At 43.0% G+C, this 12,420-nt stretch overlaps 1 protein-coding gene across 1 annotated transcript; it reads right to left on the bottom strand.

Annotated features, from left to right (window-relative positions):
* On the bottom strand, positions 1-9,776 carry LOC115166706 (NAD(P)H dehydrogenase [quinone] 1). The gene is made up of 7 exons (XM_029720422.1): positions 9,191-9,776; positions 6,422-6,589; positions 6,180-6,310; positions 5,303-5,416; positions 3,181-3,282; positions 2,548-2,832; positions 1-672 (listed from the first exon to the last, which is right to left on the bottom strand). The coding sequence occupies exons 1-7, from the start codon at positions 9,192-9,194 to the stop codon at positions 652-654; spliced, it is 825 nt and encodes a 274-aa protein (XP_029576282.1). The 5' UTR covers positions 9,195-9,776; the 3' UTR covers positions 1-651.
* Between the last annotated feature and the right edge of the window lie 2,644 nt (positions 9,777-12,420).

Raw genomic sequence — 12,420 nt, 5'->3', positions numbered from 1 at the left:
AGAGTCTGAACAACTAGTGCAGTTTATTGATGTTTCAAAAACGCAGAAAATTTTTATAACATCTTCACAACAACTCTGTCAATTTGACTTGACCATAATAACTGACCATCCAATGTTATACTAAAGCAATAAAGCACGATGGGGATGTGGTTTATGGCCAATTTACGACGGCTAAGGGCTGTTCTTAAGCACGACGCAATGCGGAGTTCCTGTATACAGCCTTTAGCCGTGGTATATTGGCCATTTACCACAAACCCCCGAGGTGCCTTATTGCTATTATAAACTGGTTACCAATGTAATTAGAGGAGTCCAAATAAATGTTTTGTCATACCCGTGGTATACGGTGTGATATACCACGGCTGTCAGCCAATCAGCATTCAGGGCTCGAAGCACCCAGTTTATAAGTAGAAATGTAGCTTCCTCAACTTGCTCAATGGTCACACCCTTTATACACAATTCCAGCTCAGGTTTAGGTCTTAAAGATAGTTTTTATTATTAATCACCTCATACTAATGTGTAGAGTGTTGAATCATCTACATTAGTCATTCTAGCTTTGTGTAAGACTAGCGGCAAATCATTTATAAAAATAGACAAGAGTAACGGCCCAAGGCAACTCTGGGTTCTATTGGATAAATAATTCTCAGAGGGTTATCAGCCTTCAGCCTTCAGCTGGTTGTCAGGGAGGAGGGGTTATCAGCCTTTAGCTGGTTGTCAGGGAGGAGGGGTTATCAGCCTTCAGCTGGTTATCAGAGGGAGGGGTTATCAGCCTTTAGCTGGTTGTCAGGGAGGAGGGGTTATCAGCCTTTAGCTGGTTGTTAGGAGGGGTTTATTTGGTTATTAGGATCCCCATTCGTTTTTGCAGAAGCAGCAGCGACTCTTCCTGGGGTCCACAAGATACACAAAACATGACAAGTAACAAAACACTGATATACAAGGAAAGTTACACAAATGGAAACAATATTCAAACAATGCCACAAAAAAATTATACAAACAATACAACTAAAAACTGATGTTTATGTGAATGTGTATATTCAAACAATGCAACCAAAAAATTATACAAACAATACAACTAAAAACGGATGTTTATGTGTATGTGTATATTCAAACAATGCAACCAAAAAATTATACAAACAATACAACTAAAAACGGATGTTTATGTGTATGTGTATATTCAAACAATGCAACCAAAAAATTATACAAACAATACAACTAAAAACAAATATTTGTGTGTCCTTCCATGAGTTGTTTTTTAATCCATTTTTTAAAGGGGAGTTCCATGCAATCATGGCTCTGTATAAACCGTGTATTGCCTTGAATTAGTTTTGGACTTGGGGACTGTGAAGAGACCCCTGGTGGCATGTCTTGTGGGGTATGTATGGGTGTCTCTGCTGAGTGTTATTTGATTATGCAAACAATCTGGAATTTTCATTACAGTAATATTTATCATTAAAACAAATAGAAGAGAAGCAGTTAATCTCTTGTCATCCCTCAACCAGGAAAGACTGGTATGCATGTTGCTGATGTTAGTGTACGTGTAGTTAAGGGCAAGGCGTGCTGCTCTGTTTTGAGCCAGCTGTACACTCTTAGAAAATAGGGCTCCAAACCGTTCTTCAACTGTCCACATAGGAGAACCCTTTTTGGTTCTAGGGGAAAACCATTTTTTGGTTCCAGGTAGAACCATTTTGTGAAAAGGTTCTTATTGGAACCAAAAGGGTTCTACCTGGAACCAACAAGCGTTCTTCAAAGGGTTCTCCTATGGTTCTAAATGGTTTTAGGTTCTAGATAGCACCTTTTTTTCGAAGAGAGTAGCTTTACTAGATCTTTCTTTGCTGCACCTGACCGTATTACGGGACAGTAATCAACATGAGACAAGACCAGAGTCTGAACAACGAGTGCAGTTTATTGATGTTTCAAAAACACAGAACATTTTTATAACATCTTCACAACAACTCTGTCAATTTGACTTGACCATAATAACTGACCATCCAATGTTATACTAAAGCAATAAAGCACGATGGGGATGTGGTTTATGGCCAATTTACGACGGCTAAGGGCTGTTCTTAAGCACGACGCAATGCGGAGTTCCTGTATACAGCCTTTAGCCGTGGTATATTGGCCATTTACCACAAACCCCCGAGGTGCCTTATTGCTATTATAAACTGGTTACCAATGTAATTAGAGGAGTCCAAATAAATGTTTTGTCATACCCGTGGTATACGGTGTGATATACCACGGCTGTCAGCCAATCAGCATTCAGGGCTCGAAGCACCCAGTTTATAAGTAGAAATGTAGCTTCCTCAACTTGCTCAATGGTCACACCCTTTATACACAATTCCAGCTCAGGTTTAGGTCTTAAAGATAGTTTTTATTATTAATCACCTCATACTAATGTGTAGAGTGTTGAATCATCTACATAGTCATTCTAGCTTTGTGTAAGACTAGCGGCAAATCATTTATAAAAATAGACAAGAGTAACGGCCCAAGGCAACTCTGGGTTCTATTGGATAAATAATTCTCAGAGGGTTATCAGCCTTCAGCCTTCAGCTGGTTGTCAGGGGGGAGGGGTTTCCCCAGGTGGTGTCCGGTGGTGATGCCGTGGGGGCGGGTGCGCTGCTCCTCCATGACCTCCGGCCGCAGCATGAAGCCCCCGGGGAAGGTCAGGTCAAACAGCTCGCAGGGGGCAAAGGTCAGGGGTCGCTCGACCAGCAGGGTCTTCAGCCTGGCCCTCCAGCCATCCAGCATGGCTGTCCGATTCGCGGGGGGGCTGTGTCCCGGACACCAGAACACCTGGGGGGCTAGCACCTGGAACCCACAGAAGTGAAGCACTCCGTTCTGGAAGGATGGAGGGACGTGGAGGAGAGAGGAGAGGAGTGAGGAGCCTGGGCCAAATACATATAGCAAATACTTGAACTGCGCTTGGTTTAGTTTGCACAATATGCTACAATGGAACCAATGGATTAGACCCAAAAAATGCAAACCCAAAACTAAATGAAACACATTTGAAATACAAGTATTTGGAGGTAACCTTCAAGCATCAAAATGTTTGAGGAAACTCATTTTGAGACACATGTATCCCCAACGCCACTTGATTACCTTCTAAATCCATGAGAAGCAAATAGAGTGAAATATGTTTTTGGTGTCACATCTTAACTCTTTCCCCCTGGCTGTCTTCCTGGTTACCTGTAGGGGCCACAGTGTGACATTAATGTCTCCGTTGAGGCCGTCAGGGCGGTACATAGTCTGCATAGATCCAGTAGTGAACGACAACATGGCTTTCTTGTCCTGCAAAATGACAAACAGTATGAAGTGTAACTCCAACAAACACAGGCCTTATTCATTCCACCAAAAACACAACTTACCCTTAACCTAGAAGCAATATAGCCTGAACTGAATGAGAGCAGCGTGTCATTTCATAAGGTAGATATTATGTAGGGTGTCCAAACAAAAACACATCTTTTGACCAATGGGTAAAATACTATTTTAATTGTGTAGGTACTGCTCAAACAAAACCAATGGTCCAAACCTCATGTCTCTATCATAATCCGTTCAGAATGGGATGTTTTTTTACCCATGTAGGATGGCCAAAATCAGGGTGATTAAATCAATGGAGGGCAGAGAAAAAAAAGTGGTTAAAAATCAGGAAAATAGAATTGCGTCAGCTAGACTGGACGCTGTTAGAGAATAGCATTACATCAGCTAGACTGGACGCTGTTAGAGAATAGCATTACGTCAGCTAGACTGGACGCCGTTAGAGAATAGCATTACATCAGCTAGACTGGACGCCGTTAGAGAATAGCATTACATCAGCTAGACTGGACGCTGTTAGAGAATAGCATTACGTCAGCTAGACTGGACGCTGTTAGAGAATAGCATTACGTCAGCTAGACTGGACGCTGTTAGAGAATTAAGTCTAACTGAAAGACTCAGCATTTAACTCGTCATCTTTCTTCTCCAATCCGGAGGACATAAAATTAATATAGAGGTTCAATAGATATCAATTTTGATACATGACATGTAGTATTTTTATATTTTAGTATACCCTTTTCACATTAATGCAAAATTCCTGTTATTTTTTGACGATTTGACACAAAATCAATATTATCTCTGTGAAATATCAACGGAGCCACAAGCTTTTTAATTTGTCTTGGTAACGTGTATTTTATAGCATATTGAAATTACATTTAATCACCAACGCGCGTTTTCACCCACTTTGGGCAGAGTGGTGGAACCCCTACATTATGGCTATTTTACACTGCGTAGGCTAGTAGGGGGTAACTAGCTGTAATTCACATAAAGACCACAAGATGTCACCAAATTATTTTCGCAACACTTTCCCTGGCTGTCACTGTTCTTGCTGAACAAAAAAAATGTCCTCTATGTCATCACAATTTTGAGATAATTCAACAAAACAATTGTGGTAAATTGAATTTTTTGAAATGTTGAAAAAGTTGTAGATATATTCCAATGAAGTTAGATCTCAATTTGTTTATATATATATATATATAAATACATAGGAAAGCCTTAAATAATCCACTTGTTTAGAGAGAACAATGTAGATAATTGTTTTGTAAAGTAATAACATGGTGGTTGAGTGTGTTGGGGGCTAGTTACCCCTTTATGGTTATGACTGCGTTTCTACCTGTCACTTAGACAATGACTAGCCCAGTTAGCGCTAGTTTATGCTAACTAGCTAGCTAGCAACTTCACTAGCAGTAAATGCTAGCCAGCTAGCTAGTTAGCATAAACTGCTAGGAGTTCTAGCTAGCAAACTTACTACCAGATTGTCTGAGGTAAAATACATAAACAAAGATAACGTAACTTAATTTCAGTTGTAAATGTTTCCACTGGTGACTGATAGCTTTACAGTTAATGCACCTTTATAGACTTATAGCTATTTTACACAGCATTTTATGTCATATAGCCAGCTATCTACGTTTTTAACAGAGAGCTTTTCAATTGGCATCTCTACCCTTGTTTTCAGTCACAAGTGGGGACTGGATTAGGTGGGAGCATTGCATTTACATCAAATCCTCCTGATTCGGCCCATTCCTGTCGTGTGGCTCAGTTGGTAGAGCATGGTGTTTGCAACGCCAGGGTTGTGGGTTCGATTCCCACGGGGGACCAGTATGGAGAAAACATTTTATGAAATGTATGCATTCACTACTGTAAGTCGCTCTGGATAAGAGCGTCTGCTAAATGACTAAAATGTAAATGTAACTCTTCCTGCTCATTGTCAATGGGTATGACACTAACACAGGCTACTGGAACTAAAGACATGAACAGAAGGGGCAAAAGGTCAAACCTTGAATATTCCATTGCTGTACATCTTCTGCAGCGAGAAGGCAAAGCCTTGACTCAGGACTCTGTCTATCCAGCCCTTCATGATGGCTGGTACGCTGAACCAGTACATAGGGAACTGATGGGGAGAGAGAGATGGTTGACACTTCATCTACACCAATTCAACGACTTTTAAACTATGATGGGGAGTGTAGGCTTAAATACTTTGGGGAGAAAGGTAGAGAATTTAAACTCAGCAAAGCACAGTCGAAGAAGAAAGACAGAAAGAGAGGTGGGGTGAGGGGAGTGAGACAAAAAGAGAGAGAGAGGGGGAAGAGAGGGAGAGAAGAGAGAGAGAGAGAGAGGGGGGAAGAGAGAGAGAGAAGAGAGAGAGGGGGGGGGAAGAGAGAGAGAAGAGAGAGAGAGGGGAAGAGAGAGAGAAGAGAGAGAGAGGGGGGGGAAGAGAGAGAGAAGAGAGAGAGGGGGGGGAAGAGAGAGAGAAGAGAGAGAGGGGGGGGGAAGAGAGAGAGAGAGAGAGAGAGAGAGGGGGGAAGAGAGAGAGAGAGAGAGAGAGAGAGAGGGGGAGAGAGAGAGAGAGAGAGAGGGGGGAAGAGAGAGAGAAGAGAGAGAGAGGGGGAAGAGAGAGAGAAGAGAGAGAGAGAGGGGGAAGAGAGAGAAGAGAGAGAGAGAGGGGGGGAAGAGAGAGAGAAGAGAGAGAGAGGGGGAAGAGAGAGAGAAGAGAGAGAGGGAAGAATGAGAGAGAGGGGGAAGAAAGGGAAGAGGGGGGGGAGGAGAGGGAAGAGAGAGAGGGGGAAGAAAGGGAAGAGAGAGGGGGAAGAGAGAGAGAGGGTAGAGAGAGAGAGAGGGTAGAGAGAGAGGGGGGAGAATGTTTGACCTCTGACCTGGAAGATGACGAGCTCCGCCGCCTCCACTTTCCGCTGCTCAGCTATGATGTCATCACTGAGTCGACCCTCCTTCCAGGCTTGCATGGTCTCCTCTCCGTACTTGAAGTGCTCCGGGTTCTTCACCTCACCTGACAAAGGGACAGAACAGCAGCAACGTCAAGCGTGTGTGTAGTTTGTTGGCACGTGTGTTGGCGTGTGTGAGCATGTGTGTGTGTGTGCGTTGGCGTGTGTGTGTGTACCTGTGATATCCTCCATTGTGGCGGAGGCTTTGAAGTTCATGGCGTAAAGGTCAGACACAACAACCTCGTATCCCTGCTGTCTGAGGGCTTCCACGGCAACATCCTTCACTGCCGAGTTAAAGGACCCCCCACTCTGATGGGCGTACACAATCAGCACTGTCTTCTGAGCTGGTACACACACACACACACACACACACACACACACACACACAGGGTGTATGACAAGGTGGTGGATGGATCAGTCATAATTGCTTCCCTAAAACAATACTACACATCAAGTTACATTTCATTATGAATGTGTTATTATGTGGTTTTTACTCACTCTTAGATAAAAAGGGTACCAAAAGGGTTCTGTGGCTGTCGCCATAGGAGAACCCTTTTGGAACCAAAAAGGGTTCTACCTGGAACCCAAAAGAGTTCTACCTGGAACCAAAAAGGGTTCTACCTGGAACCCAAAAGAGTTCTACCTGGAACCAAAAAGGGTTCTACCTGGAACCAAAAAGGGTTCTACCTGGAACCCAAAAGAGTTCTACCTGGAACCCAAAAGGGTTCTACCTGGAACCAAAAAGGGTTCTACCTGGAACCAAAAAGGGTTCTACCTGGAACCAAAAAGGGTTCTACCTGGAACCAAAAAGAGTTCTACCTGGAACCAAAAAGAGTTCTACCTGGAACCAAAAAGGGTTCTACCTGGAACCAAAAAGAGTTCTACCTGGAACCAAAAAGGGTTCTACCTGGAACCAAAAAGAGTTCTACCTGGAACCAAAAAGGGTTCTACCTGGAACCAAAAAGGGTTCTACCTGGAACCAAAAAGAGTTCTACCTGGAACCAAAAAAGGTTCTACCTGGAACCCAAAAGAGTTCTACCTGGAACCAAAAAGGGTTCTACCTGGAACCCAAAAGAGTTCTACCTGGAACCAAAAAGGGTTCTACCTGGAACCCAAAAGGAGTTTTTCAAAAGGGTTCTTCTATGGGAACAGCTGAAAAAACCCTTTTTGGTTCTTAAGAACGTATGTCATTACTGTATTATTACTGTGTCTACATTCCACATGGCACCCTATTCCCCTTATAGGGCACTACTTTTGACCAGGGTCCAATAGGGTGCTGCACTATATAGGGCAGTGTTTCCCAGCTCCAGTCCTCCAGTCATCCCAACACTACACATTGTTGTTGTAGCCCCAGACAAATGAGGGGTGATTTGGACCTCAGCCTGTATTAGTGGGCTATTACCCAGGATAATGCTGGTCATTTACGAACATTTGAACATCTTGACCATGTTCTGTTATAATATCCACCCGGCACAGCCAGAAGAGGACTGGCCACCCCTCATAGCCTGGTTCCTCTCTAGGTTTCTTCCTAGGTTTTTGGCCTTTCTCAGGAGTTTTTCCTAGGGAGTTTTTCCCAGCCACCGTGCTTCTTTCACATGCATTGCTTGCTGTTTGGGGTTTTAGGCTGGGTTTCTGTACAGCACTTTGAGATTTCAGCTGATGTACGAAGGGCTATATAAATAAATTTGATTTGATTTGATAACAGGAAACGTCATGAACACTTTCTAGGTTTGTTTGCAGCAATGACAATTTCACCTTTCGTCTCAGTGAGCAGTCGACGGCTTGTACATTCCTAATGTTCTGTACCTGTGTACAGCAGTCAGTCATCACATACTTTCAGAGAGAATCTGAAGGGAAAACATGTCTGGTAAGTCTGCCATTTTGGGGGGGGGGGGGTACAACAACAATATCCTATTTCACACAGCACTGACTGTAGGCTGGCCAGGAGGCTCCACACCACACTCCTACTACAGAGTCTTGAAGTGAGCCCCTGGCTATCTGGAAATAAATAACAAACTAGAAAATAGGAAGATGTTTGTCACGACTTCCGCCGCTGTCGGCTCCTCTCCTTGTTCGGGCGGCGTTCGGCGGTCGACGTCACCGTCTTTCTAGCCATCGCCGCTCCATTCTTTATCCATTGGTTTTGTCTTGTTCCATTCTGACCTGGTTTGCATTCCCCAATCACACTAACTGTATTTATTCCTCTGTTCCCCTCATGTCTGTGTGAGATAGTTTGTGTTACGTGTTTATTGTTGACGCGCCAGACTGGTTTGTTTTTCCGTGTTATTTCACCAAGATGTTTATTGTTAAACATAATTCTTGTTACTGTTTTGCCTCAATAAAGTGTGCGTCTGTTCACAAATCTCTGCTCTCCTGCACCTGACTTCGCTACCAGTACGCACACACCTGACAATGTTTGAAATTATTTAGACTTTCACTTTTGATAATTCACCTTTTTTTTTTAGCAATTACATTTACTTTTGATACTTAAGTATATTTAAAACCAAATACTTTTCAGACTTTTTCAAGTAGTATTTTACTGGGTGACATTTCACTTTTACTTGAGTCATTTCTATTAAGGTATATTTGACTGTTTCCACAAGTGACAATACACCATGTTTGTGTTTGTTAAACTACAACGGAACAATTGTATAAAGCTGTACAAGTTCAATAATGCTGATCACAATAATCTGCTTTAATGAATAAAAAAACGGAGTGGTTTTGTCATTATAGCGTTTGCATAAATCTTACTCAGTATAGCAACACAAAGTACTAAGGCCTCTGCACAAAATCACACCACTTGTTGGCTATTTACTCAAACACTGGACAAATGCATGACAACTTTAAATTCAGCTGAACAAGCCAGCAGGATAATGAAATATAAATCAAAGCACCTGAAAGCAGAGATATTGTAAATGCACTGATATATCACCATTGAGACTTACCCATGACGCGTCTTTATGATCGGCCTTCCCCGGATCTGGGCGCTCGCTCTTCTGCAACTCGACGGGAAAACTCTGGAACCGCCTGCTGATATTCGCGTGAGAAACAGTTGATTGAAACTGAGATTGAGCCGGTTACACAACACTAGAGTCTCGAGTTACACGTACACAAAGAATAAGAAAGAAAGGTCCTGTAGCCTCGTCAGCCATGGGACTGACCAGTCTAACCAGGCGTGTTTTAAAGTCCGGAAATTTTACAGTCAGTAGACCAGTTGAGGAGAGAATGATTGGTTTACTACATGTGGCTTTGGGAAACAGTGTTTTGTGGTATTTTTCTCTGTATTAGACCATTCATATGGGTACCATGAGTTTATCCGACTTAAGTGCTCTTCATTAGCGATGCGTAAAGAAACATTGGCAAGTCCAAAATGCTCTCACACCTACTCTGGAACTGTTTGGACATGTAAAGGGTGTTCCACCACAGGACTCCCTAAAACACGGTACTTCGCCCGAAGTGAATTTCGTAGCATGTTAGGAAAGAATTTCGCAAACTCTTTTCCTAACCTTAATCTAATTTTCCGAACATGATACGTTTCTTCTCCAAACCTGCTTCGGAAATTCTTCTAACCTGCTATGAAAAAGCAACTTTCGGTTGCAGCTGTATCGGCGTGTTTTCAGGCTGTCCCGTTCCAACACACAGTACACCTATAGTGCTGCGTGCCGCCTCGGTATTTGCGTGAGGTCGGGACCAGTGCGAAATGCGCCATGACATTATGACTGGTCTCAAAACCAAGACTGACTGGTCTGACCAGTCTTCGGACTGTTTGGAATGTCACTTGCACACTTTTGTCACCCCTCACTGGAACGACAGACAGACAGACAGACAGACAGACAGACAGGCAGACAGGCAGGCAGATAGACAGATAGGCAGGCAGACAGAGACAGACAAGCAGGCAGATAGGCAGGCAGACAGAGACAGACAGGCAGATATAGACAGACAGGCAGATAGACAGACAGGGAGGCAGATAGGCAGACAGACAGACAGACAGACAGACAGACAGACAGACAGACAGACAGACAGATTGGGACAGCTGATAAACTGGAATTCTAATTCAACCATAGGTCAAGATGAACTTGCTGTCTTCATATAGCCGCACCATAACGACATAGCCCACATTCTACAGGTAGGACACACACAGGTGTCCCACGGACATCAAACACGTTTACCTATAGATTCAATGTATGTATTATTTTATGTAAACAGCTAATTGCAGGCCAAGTTTCTGCACAGTAATCCGTTCTACAATGTGCTGTGCATAATGGGCTCCGTTTCCTGGTCTATAGTAGTACCACTATATAGGGAATAGGGCTCTGGTCTATAGTAGTACCACTATATAGGGAATAGGGCTCTGGTCTATAGTAGTACCACTATATAGGGAATAGGGCTCTGGTCTATAGTAGTACCACTATATAGGGAATAGGGCTCTGGTCTATAGTAGTACCACTATATAGGGAATAGGGCTCTGGTCTATAGTAGTACCAACTATATAGGGAATAGGGCTCTGGTCTATAGTAGTGCACTATATAGGGAATAGGGCTCTGGTCTATAGTAGTACCACTATATAGGGAATAGGGCTCTGGTCTATAGTAGTACCACTATATAGGGAATAGGGCTCTGGTCTATAGTAGTACCACTATATAGGGAATAGGGCTCTGGTCTATAGTAGTGCACTATATAGGGAATAGGGCTCTGGTCTATAGTAGTACCACTATATAGGGAATAGGGCTCTGGTCTATAGTAGTACCACTATATAGGGAATAGGGCTCTGGTCTATAGTAGTGGCACTATATTAGGGAATAGGGCTCTGGTCTATAGTAGTACCACTATATGGAATAGGGCTCTGGTCTATAGTAGACCACTATATAGGGAATAGGGCTCTGGTCTATAGTAGTACCACTATATAGGGAATAGGGCTCTGTCTATAGTAGTACACTATATAGGGAATAGGGCTCTGGTCTATAGTAGTACCACTATATAGGGAATAGGGCTCTGGTCTATAGTAGTACCACTATATAGGGAATAGGGCTCTGGTCTATAGTAGTACCACTATATAGGGAATAGGGCTCTGGTCTATAGTAGTACCACTATATAGGGAATAGGGGCTCTGGTCTATAGTAGTACCACTATAGGGGAATAGGGCTCTGGTCTATAGTAGTACCACTATATAGGGAATAGGGCTCTGGTCTATAGTAGTACCACTATATAGGGAATAGGGCCTCTGGTCTATAGTAGTACCACTATATAGGGAATAGGGCTCTGGTCTATAGTAGTACCACTATATAGGGAATAGGGCTCTGGTCTATAGTAGTACCATATATAGGGAATAGGGCTCTGGTCTATAGTAGTACCACTATATAGGGAATAGGGCTCTGGTCTATAGTAGTACCACTATATAGGGAATGGGCTCTGGTCTATAGTAGTACCACTATATAGGGAATAGGGCTCTGGTCTATAGTAGTACCACTATATAGGGAATAGGGCTCTGGTACTATAGTAGTACCACTATATAGGGAATAGGCTCTGGTCTATAGTAGTACCCTATATAGGGAATAGGGACTCTGGTCATAGTAGTACCACTATATAGGGAATAGGGCTCTGGGTCTATAGTAGTACTACTACTATAGGGAATAGGGCTCTGGTCTATGTATGTACCACTATATAGGGAATAGGGCTCTGGTCTATAGTAGTACCACTATATAGGGAATAGGGCTCTGGTCTATAGTAGTACCACTATATAGGGAATAGGGCTCTGGTCTATAGTAGTTCACTATATAGGGGTACTACTATAGTGGTACCACTATAGGGAATAGGGCTCTGGTCTATAGTAGTACCACTATATAGGGAATAGGGCTCTGGTCTATAGTAGTACCACTATATAGGGAATAGTGCTCTGGTCTATAGTAGTACCACTATATAGGGAATAGGCTCTGGTCTATAGTAGTACCACTATATAGGGAATAGGGCTCTGGTCTATAGTAGTACCACTATATAGGGAATAGGGCTCTGGTCTATAGTAGTACCACTATATAGGGAATAGGGCTCTGGTCTATAGTAGTACCTACTATATAGGGGAATAGGGCTCTGGTCTATAGTAGTACCACTATATAGGGAATAGGGCTCTGGTCTATAGTAGTACCACTATATAGGGAATAGTGCTCGGTCTATAGTAGTA

Source organism: Salmo trutta, chromosome 29 (genome assembly GCF_901001165.1).
Source record: "Salmo trutta chromosome 29, fSalTru1.1, whole genome shotgun sequence".
Lineage (NCBI taxonomy): Eukaryota > Metazoa > Chordata > Actinopteri > Salmoniformes > Salmonidae > Salmo > Salmo trutta.
This window is presented reverse-complemented; position numbering and strand designations above follow the sequence as displayed.